Source organism: Camelina sativa, chromosome 18 (assembly GCF_000633955.1).
Source record: "Camelina sativa cultivar DH55 chromosome 18, Cs, whole genome shotgun sequence".
Lineage (NCBI taxonomy): Eukaryota > Viridiplantae > Streptophyta > Magnoliopsida > Brassicales > Brassicaceae > Camelina > Camelina sativa.
This window is the reverse complement of record NC_025702.1, coordinates 8,749,810-8,761,936: the sequence shown is the minus strand read 5'-3', so window position 1 is coordinate 8,761,936 and position 12,127 is coordinate 8,749,810. Positions and strand designations below refer to the sequence as shown.

The 12,127-nt window shown below is 37.9% G+C and overlaps 1 protein-coding gene and 1 pseudogene across 2 annotated transcripts; both read right to left on the bottom strand.

The window, feature by feature from the left end:
• On the bottom strand, nt 4,153-5,956 carry LOC104760884 (putative F-box/LRR-repeat protein At5g41630). Of its 2 annotated transcripts, XM_010483880.2 has the most exons (4): nt 5,736-5,956; nt 5,003-5,220; nt 4,772-4,896; nt 4,154-4,679 (listed from the first exon to the last, which is right to left on the bottom strand). In XM_010483880.2, the coding sequence occupies exons 2-4, from the start codon at nt 5,204-5,206 to the stop codon at nt 4,556-4,558; spliced, it is 453 nt and encodes a 150-aa protein (XP_010482182.1). In that variant the 5' UTR covers nt 5,207-5,220; nt 5,736-5,956; the 3' UTR covers nt 4,154-4,555. The 2 variants fall into 2 exon arrangements, with proteins under 2 accessions (XP_019095547.1, XP_010482182.1); XM_019240002.1 differs by having other exon boundaries at nt 4,153-4,679; nt 5,003-5,946.
• Nucleotides 6,702-7,857, bottom strand: LOC104763260 (annotated as a pseudogene).

Genomic DNA, 12,127 nt, shown 5'->3' with positions numbered 1-12,127 from the left:
GTCTGACTGAGGTCAGCAAACTTCTTAGCAGTATTCATAGAACCGCTAGCTTGACCCTGAAGAATTTGTTGCATCATTTGTTTCATTTCTTGGTCAGGAGCTTGTGTAGGTGGAAGTTGTGGAAATGGAAATCCTGGTGGGGGTCCTGACGGAGCCTGATAACCATGCTGGAACTGTTTCTTAGGCGCGAATCCCTGATTGTACGGCACAAAAGGTTTTTGTTGACCTTGTTGCTGTTGTTGTGGAGGGTACACCTAATCTTGCGGATTAGCAATGTTCTTAGTTTTGTAAGACAAATTTGGGTTTTCCTTGTATTGGTTGTAACCTTTGTTGTATCTGTATTGGTTGTAACCTTTGTTGTATCCACCATGATTCTGGACATAGTTTATCTCTTCAGACTGCTCACCCTCCCCATCTGGAACTTGGAAAGGCTCATCCTCAGATACGTAGTGGACGCTCCTCTGCTGACTTAGCAAGATACGGTCTAGCTTCTCATTGATGTTCTTGAGGTCTTTCTTGTACTTCTCCTCAGAACTGGCGTCACCTCGAACTGTGCGGTCATAATCTTCATTGTAGTTGTCGTCAGACTGGGCGAGATTCTCAACGAGTTGCCATCCCTCATCCACTTCTTTGTTCAGGAAATTTTCGTTAGAGGCAGTGTCAAGCAGCATGCGGATTTTTGGAAGTACACCACGGTATAGAGTGCTCAGCAGTGACTCGTTGATGAACCCATGGTGAGGACACTGGCTCTGGTAACCCTTGAAACGCTCCCAGGCTTCACAGAATGATTCAGAGCTCTTCTGAGTAAAACCAGAGATGTCATTCCTGAGACGTGCAGTTCTTACATTGGAGAAGAACTTTTCCAAGAATGCCTTCTTGCAGTCATCCTAAGTGTTGATGGATCCCTTGGGGAGGTTTTTCTCCCATTGGTGAGCTTTGTCTCCCAGGGAGAATGGGAAGAGTCGCAACTTGAAACCATCCTCACTCACGCCGTTGATCTTGGTGAGACTGCACAGACGGTCAAATTCATCCAAGTGGTCTAGTGGATTTTCCATAGGCAAACCATGAAACTTGTTTCCTTGGATCATGGAGATCAGACCACTTTTCATCTCCAAGTTATTGTTCTGCACAACGGGAGGGACGATTCCAGCACGTTGAGTATGAGTGTTCGGTGCATCCCCAACACCAATGTTTTGCGGTCTCGGATTTGGTCCACTCGGTTGTTCCATAGTGACTGGTGCGGGATGATTAGTGAGATGACGAGATTGTCTTGGTCTTTGTAACTGATTGATGTCGTCAATAGGCAGAAGGAGATTTTGATGTCCTCTTGATCTCGTGTGCATGCAAGGTTGCAATGAACAGGTTCCTGTGATGCAAAACAAACAAGTAGACAACCAAAACAAGTCAGTACTCAGAGTGACAAATATAACATAACTTAATCTTGCAAAACTTGAAATCTTAAATGTAGCAAAGTAAATCCCAAATGGCAACAGCGCCAAAATGATACTAGGATTTTTGTGTATCCTAGCAGGTTCAATCAACCTTATGCAGTTGTAATACTTAAGGTGTCAATCCAGTTGGAGAACTTTACTAACAATTAAGATGCAATCAAAGAATCACAAGTCAAGCCAATTCAAAGATAGTGTTTGTATAACAGTCCTAAATGCAAAACGGAAATGTGTTCTACGATTAGAAACGAAAATGTGTGACAAGAAGCGAAAATGGATAAAAATCAGAAACGAATCTAAGCATGAACTAAAAGGCAAGAAACGAAACAGTCTCAGGAATGTAATAAAAATCAGAAAGAAAGAGGTCCTAAGGATGGGAGTAATTGATGTCGGTGAAGTCTCCTAGTCTACAGAGTGTTTAACATGCCACAAGCAAACTATCCCTAGACAATGAACATCACGACTTAGCTAATCCAATCTCTTGGCAAAAGCTACTCAGACTCAACCACTTCCATACCTAGCTCTCGCTAGAGAAACATGGTCGAGCAGGCATGACAAACGAGTTCATTCACATCAACAAACATCCTAGACAACTAATCTCTAAGGGTAGGAACGTAAGTCTCTAGCACTAGTTAGTCAGACATTTTATCGAACACCTTTTGGGTACGGAAATGTCTAAAACCTAGTTCCAAATGATCAGAGAGAAACTAGTATTTCTAACTGTAGTCCAGAAGGGAATCATAAAATCAAATCTTAAACACTCTACATCCTAAGTTCCTCCACCTAATCTATCTCATCCTCAAGAACAACCACACTAAAATCATTATCAAGGATGCAAACTCAGAAAACATTGAAACAAACATTATTAGGTGGATAAAAATAAGATGAACAACTTTGTAGATGGAATCCAATGCAAAAACTCAATAATCTCAAAGATATCGGAATACAAAGTTTTAGAACGTATTTGGTGGCTAGGTTAACCTTAAGGAAAAGAAAACGAGATAAAAGATAAGATGTCTCTGCCAAGACTTAGCAAAACTTATTTATAGTAAAAACATGTAAATCCCTAAAACTTAAAGCGACAAGATAGAGCGTCGGTTCGGGAGTCTCCTGAAGCGTGTCAGACGGAGCTTCTTCCTAACATGCACGATTTTGTCTGTGTGCGTCCAGTGGCTCGATTGGTGTCAGTAGGAAAGGCTCGAGCGATGTGAGTGAAATTGGCTCGATTGAGTGCTGGTGACTTGAGAGTGGCTCGATTGAGTGTTCCTGACTGAGTACTTGAGAGTGGCTCGATTGAGTGTTCCCGACTGGGTACTTGATAGTGGCTCGATTGAGTNACTAGGATTTTTGTGTATCCTAGCAGGTTCAATCAACCTTATGCAGTTGTAATACTTAAGGTGTCAATCCAGTTGGAGAACTTTACTAACAATTAAGATGCAATCAAAGAATCACAAGTCAAGCCAATTCAAAGATAGTGTTTGTATAACAGTCCTAAATGCAAAACGGAAATGTGTTCTACGATTAGAAACGAAAATGTGTGACAAGAAGCGAAAATGGATAAAAATCAGAAACGAATCTAAGCATGAACTAAAAGGCAAGAAACGAAACAGTCTCAGGAATGTAATAAAAATCAGAAAGAAAGAGGTCCTAAGGATGGGAGTAATTGATGTCGGTGAAGTCTCCTAGTCTACAGAGTGTTTAACATGCCACAAGCAAACTATCCCTAGACAATGAACATCACGACTTAGCTAATCCAATCTCTTGGCAAAAGCTACTCAGACTCAACCACTTCCATACCTAGCTCTCGCTAGAGAAACATGGTCGAGCAGGCATGACAAACGAGTTCATTCACATCAACAAACATCCTAGACAACTAATCTCTAAGGGTAGGAACGTAAGTCTCTAGCACTAGTTAGTCAGACATTTTATCGAACACCTTTTGGGTACGGAAATGTCTAAAACCTAGTTCCAAATGATCAGAGAGAAACTAGTATTTCTAACTGTAGTCCAGAAGGGAATCATAAAATCAAATCTTAAACACTCTACATCCTAAGTTCCTCCACCTAATCTATCTCATCCTCAAGAACAACCACACTAAAATCATTATCAAGGATGCAAACTCAGAAAACATTGAAACAAACATTATTAGGTGGATAAAAATAAGATGAACAACTTTGTAGATGGAATCCAATGCAAAAACTCAATAATCTCAAAGATATCGGAATACAAAGTTTTAGAACGTATTTGGTGGCTAGGTTAACCTTAAGGAAAAGAAAACGAGATAAAAGATAAGATGTCTCTGCCAAGACTTAGCAAAACTTATTTATAGTAAAAACATGTAAATCCCTAAAACTTAAAGCGACAAGATAGAGCGTCGGTTCGGGAGTCTCCTGAAGCGTGTCAGACGGAGCTTCTTCCTAACATGCACGATTTTGTCTGTGTGCGTCCAGTGGCTCGATTGGTGTCAGTAGGAAAGGCTCGAGCGATGTGAGTGAAATTGGCTCGATTGAGTGCTGGTGACTTGAGAGTGGCTCGATTGAGTGTTCCTGACTGAGTACTTGAGAGTGGCTCGATTGAGTGTTCCCGACTGGGTACTTGATAGTGGCTCGATTGAGTGTTCCCGACGTCTCCTAGATACCTGAAATACTCCGAAATGCACAATGTATGCAAGGATGATGCAAAAACTAACTAGACATGCAAAGTGTACAGAAAAGACTAGAAAATGATGCAAAACAGTCAGTTATCCTAGCTAAATGCATGATAAATACATGCTAAGGAGACGCAAAATATATACATATCATAGCCTGAGAAAATTATCTTCAAAAGACAAGGACCCCGACACATTTAGTCGGACGTATTAGATGATAAGCTGAGGTTATCCGAGATTACTTTGATTTTGCAGTTGGATGAAGCTACTCTAGGAAACTTCTCAAGTATCTTGAATACTTTCATCATTGCATCTTCATCATTTGATGAAAGAAAGCGCAATATCACTTGCTCGAGATTCGGCATTTTATTTATGAAGTGCTTGACTTGCTTTATCTTCTCCGTTAAGCCATGAACAATTCCAACATCTACTTCATAAGTTTCATCAAAGTTCAGTATCTCTAGAACCTTGACCGGACTTGATGATAGGCAAGTACGAGCGACCACTCCCTCATACTCACTACGATATTTGTATAAGCACCAGTCCTCCTTCCTACATCTAAATGTATGTATGTGATGCAGTCCCTAAAATATAAAGCGAAGATTTTCAAAATCTATGTGTGTGTCGAAAAACGTGACACAGTTAATTTAATTAAAGGATTGTGTAAGTATGGTACACTAGATTTGGACAGTTCTTGAGTATAGCTGGCAATGGTTTCCACTGTCTTTCTCGTTTAGTCTCAATAGTTAAATGAATGAGGTTGTTAAATACTGGTACTGTATCAGGGCAACAACAAAACACCTAAGAAAAACAAAACCAAATCAAGAGTCAAGCCTTTAACCATTGTTATGGACTAATCAATATCCATACTGTGTTTTGATATCTAAATTCGATTGATGGAACTGACCTGAAGAATGTCAACAGACAAGTAGAGGATCTTGACATTGTGTACTCCAGTGAGAAAATTTGTTACATTACTCGTTTCCTTGGATGACAAATAACACACATTTTTATAGCCTTGGAGAATGGCCCGCACATCATGTGTCACTCGAAGTCCGATACGAGCTTCAACAAGCGAATCAAAACTCACTTGTTGATACCTAACCGCCATAGTATCAAAATATTCTACGTCGACCAGATGTGGAGTATCAAATGACAATGAAAGAGATTTGTTATCATCACCAGATTGTTCATAACGACGAAAAATAAGTCTCTTGAGGGTTGGGATAGACACGGCCACAAAGCAAGGTTAAGGTTCCAAAGACTTATCCCACATCAAATTAATTAGCTCTAATATAAACTCTGAACAAGTGCCATTTACTCTAATTCTTAACTTAACCCTTTCTTTAATACTCTAGTAATGAGTTCTACAAACCCTTAAAGCTTTTTTCCTCATGATTTAGCTAAACTAATTTGTGTTCATCCCTATTCATTCAGAATCCAAAAAAAAAACAAAAACAAAAATCTTGAGAAATTGTGGATCTAGATCTAGATTGTTGTTTCATGGATCGAGAGATTCCAGATCTGGGTATCCTGAAATTTTAGCTAAACTAATACTTGCTTAACTTTATCCACAACCCAACAAAAAAACAAAACAAAAATCTTGATAAACTGAAAGATTAGATATGAGATTTGTTTACCTTTTTCGAGTAAAACACCGAATGACTCGTCTAGAGATTATTGAGAGCATTTCACAAACATCATCGTCATGTCCTATCGATATTTTGAAAAACAGGGGAGAAAAATATAGGATGCAGAGCAAATGAGTTATCAGATAATATTTTATAATTTTGAGAGGGGACCAATTTTTTTTAGTTCTACGGTTTTCAAAAGATTTTCTTTCATAAATGTAATAAGTCACTCGAAACAAATATTATATAGGATTGATTGAAAATCTTAGACCATTTGGAGGTTCTCATTACTGTTTGAAAAAATATAAAAAATAAAAATAATAAAAAGCAAGAGTGAAAGATGAGAATTGGTTCTCATTTGACAACTCTTGAGATACTAACTTTCCACGTGACAATTTGTAATTGGTTTTGAGTTTTTTAAAAATATATAAAAATAAAATTATATGTATTACAATATTAATTTTGAGAGACCTTGAGAGTTTCTGCTCTTAGTAAATACCTTGGTTTAGTAAAAAATAGAAAACAGATTAGAAAAGTGACCCATGTTATTTCAAATAAGATATTACAAAAAAAACTGGAAAAATTCTCCAAAAGATGTAGAAAATAAAATATTTTAATAAATTTCATCAGATATATTGTAAAAGGAAAAAATGCCAAAAAACCGATGTTATTTTTATTTGGATGTTTAATACCAATTGTTTTGGATTGGAATAATAATACACCAAATAATATAAACGTGTCATTTACAACCTAAAACAATTAGTGTTATTATTTTCATATCCATGAATTTTCAACAAAATCAAAACTCTAATTTTATCCTGGTTATCTAACTAATTATTAATTTTTAATATAAAAACTATCGGTTTTTTGTTAACCATATCAAATCAGAATCAAAACCAAGATTTCCTATTATAACGATTCCGACGACTGTGTTCGATTGAGAAGAAAGTCTTCATATACAAAAGTCGACATTTATCAAAGAGTAGCAGTAGTAGTACACAAGATTTCGTAAGACTTAGGTACTGTAAGCACTGCATCGAACCACTCGACCTTCCCCCAAATCTCTTCATTGTTGCCTTTTTCAAGTGAAATCACTGCACACCAAATCATCTTTTCCTCATACTTACTCGCAAGCACATTCTTGTCCCATGAAACAACCAGCTTACCACCATAATCCACTAATTTAACAGTAGTGAAATTAGGAAACTTAGGTAGCCCTTCTAAACCCCCTAATGGTCTCCAAACTGCTCCCTTTGTGTTAAGTTTAATCCATCTAAACTTTCCACTATGGTCATAACAATAGGCTATGTTCTCTATCACACAAATAGAACTCAAATCCGTATCAAATCCTACTGCTTCCAATGTGCTAGCCTTTGGATTAAAAGCCACAGCTTTCTTAGGACACTCTACATCAAGGTTCATGTAAATAATTCCTTCCATATTTTTGAGTTTGCATATTCGTTTCTTGGACGGGACGGGATTCCATGTTTGAGTGGTAGTGTCGTACACCTCAACACAGTTCAAAGAATCTGGACTTTCAGAGCTTCCTGCTAGATACATATTCCCATCAAAGTCACTATTTGTGTGAGCCATTCGCATTCTTGGAGAATTAAGCCAAGTGTGAGTTCGACAGTCAAGGTACCAAACGTTAGAGTTAGAGCATGGAGAATCATGGATGTCTGCGGTAATGGCGTAAAGATTGTGACCAACAGATATGATAGCTAACCATTCCACAGGCGGAGAGTTGAGAATTGGCGTTGGAGCCCAAAGATACTCCTTCATATTCTTAGTGGTGTACTTGGTTAGGGTTTTATTAGGTTTGTTCCCGTAGAGAGTGAACAAGCGAGGGTTTGCTTCATCATGGAAGCTTAAACACACGTAGAGAAAAGTCTCGGTGCAGCCTAAGAGGGTTCTGGTTTGGTATAGCTCCGGTGAAGCAAGGATCGATCGGAAGCTTTTGGAGACTTAAGGAAAGATTTGGGTAGTACGATCTCGAGATGCGGGCTAAGATGCTCACTATCAAATCATCTGGAAGTGACGGATTTGAGGTCGGCTCTTTCGACGGCTTATGCTTCTGCGGTTGGCCACCCGTGACGGCGGAAGCGGAGGAAGACATCGGTGACTCCGCCATTGAGTTCAATCAAGTTTTACGTGTTAAGACGAATTCAAACAAAGAATGTGCCTTGTCCTATTTTAGAGATTAATGAAAATATATATATATATATATATATATATATATATATATATAATGGCTCTGCTAAGCGCATTCTCTAATGCAAAATAATTGCCAACTAGAAAAATTGGCCATTATCGTATTAAATATAAAAACTCTAAAACACATCAAATCTTCTAAAAAATCTCCTAAAATCTTTTTTTTTTTTTTTTTTGTCTTCTAATAATACAAGGAAAAAGTTGGAGTAATAAAAAAACCAAGGAGAGAGGAAACAAAACCAATTAAAAGAAGAGTACACTGCAAGTGCTTGATAATGAAGCCAGATCGCTCTCCAAACACTACTAATTGCAGTAGACCTTCCAATAGAACTTTTTATTCTTCTGCAACAATCTGCTCATGGAGCCATGAGAGACCTCCTAATGCCAAGCACGACTGAAATATTTCATCCCGTGTCACACTCTTGGCAATAGCTGAAGCCACTCGATTAGCAGACCGCCCAACTTGTTGACACTCCCAAGTTACAAACCCAACACATATTTGATGAATCTCCTTTAGCGTAAAACAAAAGTGAGGCCACTCTTGGGATTAGTGATCGCCTCCATTACATGTGCGCTATCAATGGCCACAACCACCCGCTATACATGTAAATTCCGTAAAGCTTCCACTGACCATATATAACACACATCTTAAACCCACCCCACAGGCCGAATCCATTCGCGAAAACGCTTCTCTTGCATGATAACCCACATAACCACAAGCATCTCTCACAATCGAAGCACCACCAAACATAGAGGATGAATTTCTCCATTATAGTACAATATTACATTTGACGAGTGCAATATTACATTTATCCATGATAGTGCAATATTACATTTGATGTCTCCGACACTCTGCCATCCAATGAATGTCGAATACCCTTCCTAGCAAAACGACAACTCAGATCCAAGCCCTTGCTCTCCGAATCTGTGAACCAAAAAGCTTTTCTGAAGTAAAGCAAACTTTAGATCTGATCCGGTGGAAACAAAAAACGGTGGATAGAGAGAGGAAGAAGCTCAACAACCTCTCAATCGCCAGAAACTCCTGTTAGCCATCTAAGATCATCAAAAGGATCTACCGTTAACCACCTAACAATCACTAGAAAATCCACCAATCCGCAAGTGTTTTCCACTGCCGCTGCAGCCTCTAACAAGGCGGTTAAGCCGTGAAAGACTTCTCTGCATCTCCAGCGGCGTCTTCAAACCAAAATGAACCACAACGAAGCCTTTCATCCACTGGGAAGGGGCCACAACCGCAATGCCTGCCAGAAAAAACCATATCGCTCTGATGTGAGAGAAGAGAGCTTACCTCACTCCTGTTACAGTTTGTAATGGAGACCACAATGAAGATCCAGACCAAAAAAAAAAAAAACTAGATCTGAAAATGAACATTTGGAGAGAGAAAAACTACATGAACGATTGTCATTGACTTATTTGAATTAATAGTTTCTTATTTTCATTTTCTTAACTAAAAGTTAAATTTCATTTTCTATAAACAAGAGTAATTGACACTACAAGAAAACAGCTTAAAACTGACGAGCATAACTGTCAGTAAGCCGTCGGAAACACCTATTACCGACAAATTACTATCAGATGGCGTCCGTCGGTTCTAGATTGTCGGAAAAATAAATCTGTCAGAAATCCGTCAGTAATTACCGACGGAATTCCGACAAGCATTTACCGACAGATTACCAACAGTAATAGTAATAGTAAACTGTCGGTAAATCCGTCAGTAACAGCCTGTCGGACAGCCGTCGGAGACATTTCTGTCGGTAATCCCGTCGGTAATTTGCTGTCAGACATCCGTCAGAAATATATTTCTGACGAAATTACCGACAGAACAATATCGGAAAATATCCGTCGAACCGACGGAAAAACTGACGATTCAACGACGGAATTTCGAGAAAGTCCGTCGTTTCCGACAGATTACCGACGGTTTGTTTTCGAGAAAGTCCGTCGTTTCCGACATAATTCCGACAGTTTGTTTTCGAGAAACTCCGTCATTTCTCACAGATTTCAGACAGATTTCCGACGGAAATATATATATATATATATATATATATATTTATAAATAGCATTATTATACAGATTTTATTATGAAAATATTCATTAAAACTGAAATGCTTATATATTTAAATTCAGAAAGTTATAAGTTTGAGAGAAAATATGTTTTAAGTGAAAAATATTCTAATAACCGAAAACAAATAATTGTTCCAAAAAGAACGCAAAGATTCAAAAAAACCTAAGAAGTGGAATGTCTTGTCCGCATCTCACTCATGAAGGCTGCTAGCTCCATGTCCCTCTTCTTGTACTCCTCGTCCCTTCTTTTGTTCTCTGCTTTTTGTTCTTCCATTTCCGCTTTTTGTTCTTCCATTTCCTTTTCCAAAGTTGCAATCCGAGCATCCTTCTCTTGCATAGCTTGTTGGAACTCTTGGGTGGGAGCAAATGAGAACCCCGATGAACGAGAAACCGAACTTCTTTCGGAGAGATTGCCTAGTCCAAAAACATGTCCCTTGGTTTTAATAGTTTCCTACACATGCATTTTAAAATTATATAAATATTTTAAAACAAAACAAAAGTAAAACAAAAATTTTAAAAATAAATGTTACCTCGAAAAAAATTTCGTTTAATTTCTCTCTTCTAAATTCAACCGTAGACTCCGATCCATCAAGAGATTGTAGCATCTCCTCCTCCCGCTTCCTCGAACTCTCAACAAGCAGCTTAGCTCTACCATCTTGTAATTGGCCGGTCTTTTTGTTGGTGTGCATATCCTCCATCAAAGTAACATAGTCTGGTACCACACCATCCCTAGCAGTCTAAAAGAAACATTTAAATTATGTAAAGATTGTCTAATTAATGATAAAGAAAATAATTATAGAAAATCTTAAAACTTACAAGTTGCTTTTGTCGGGTATGGGCACTTATTGGACCATTGTTATGGGTAGCCATACCCAACCCCCCCACGTTCGCTTCTTCTATTCTGAGAATGTTGGGAGGATGTTGCTTCTGTAGCTGGTTCCCCCCAATATTGAATGAAACCTTTAAAGAGATCCTCGTTCACATTTTTTGGCACCTTTCCTCTCTTCCACAATTGCTTCCACTCATGCAATTGTTTAGAATATCGTAGTGCGGCATACTTCTTGAAAGCTGTTCGAACTTGGCTGGTGACATCTGGTTACCAATTGAAATCTTGCTAAAAATATAAAGAAAATGCATTAACAAAAAATATATAAAACAATGTTATAAAATTAAGTTGTTAAAGTTGAAAACTTTACCGCAAATTGCCGAAACCAAATGTCTTGTTCTTTTGTAGGCATAACTGAAAACTTTGCATATGGTGTTTTGAGGATTCCATACATCATATGCAAATGGATTTTGTGATGCCATTATGAGAATCACAAAACCATGTTATCCCTGGAGCACCATACGGATCTAAGCGGGGGATAAGTGATCGGCCAGGTTGAGAAACGAATTCTTCAATGCTCATCTCCACTGGAACATTTTCTGAACCTTGAGAATCTGGGACGGCGCTACTAGGTGAATGTGAAGCACTAGCTTCTCCATTAGCCTGGTTCATAGAAGTGTTTGCAACATAAGAACCATAGTTCCTTCAACAAAAAAAACAACAAAATTTAGAAATAATCTTCAAGCATAACTAAATTAACAAAAATCAATCAATAACAAAATTCAATTCATCAAACCCAATCTGAAATGCATATCCCCTCGTGCAATACCCCGGACAAGACGTTGCAATATATTTGGGACCGTTTACTAATTCTACTAACCATGTTGGAAATGTTTGTCCTTTTTCCCTTCATCGTTAACCTTAAAAAATATGTTTAAAAAAATTAATGATATTTAATATTAAATTTTTATTAAACCAAGCTAGTAAAACACTTACATAATATTTCAACCAAGGCGCAAAATCCATTTGCTTATGCTCATCAAGCTGCTCCTCGGTATATGTCGGGTAGTAAGAGCGTATTAACGCCATGTAAATCCTATTACAAAACCAAAAAAAAAACCGAATTTTAGAAGATATGAAATTATAAATTTAAGTTTTAATTCATATTAATTTTAAAATGTACCTCTCATATTCCATAATATCCTCACAATTTGTGAGAATATACATATGTAAGTGCGTATACTCTTGCTGCGACAGTTGGCGATTCTTTCTTGTCCCGCTGAGTCTT

Coding starts and splice junctions, on each gene's coding strand:
- LOC104760884 (XM_010483880.2), bottom strand. CDS start 5,206: ATGGCGGTTAGGTATCAACAAGTGAGTTTTGATTCGCTTGTTGAAGCT. Junction 4,897..5,002: donor TGTCTGTTGACATTCTTCAG/GTCAGTTCCATC, acceptor TGTTTTTCTTAG/GTGTTTTGTTGTTGCCCTGA. Junction 4,680..4,771: donor AAGAACTGTCCAAATCTAGT/GTACCATACTTA, acceptor TTTATATTTTAG/GGACTGCATCACATACATAC.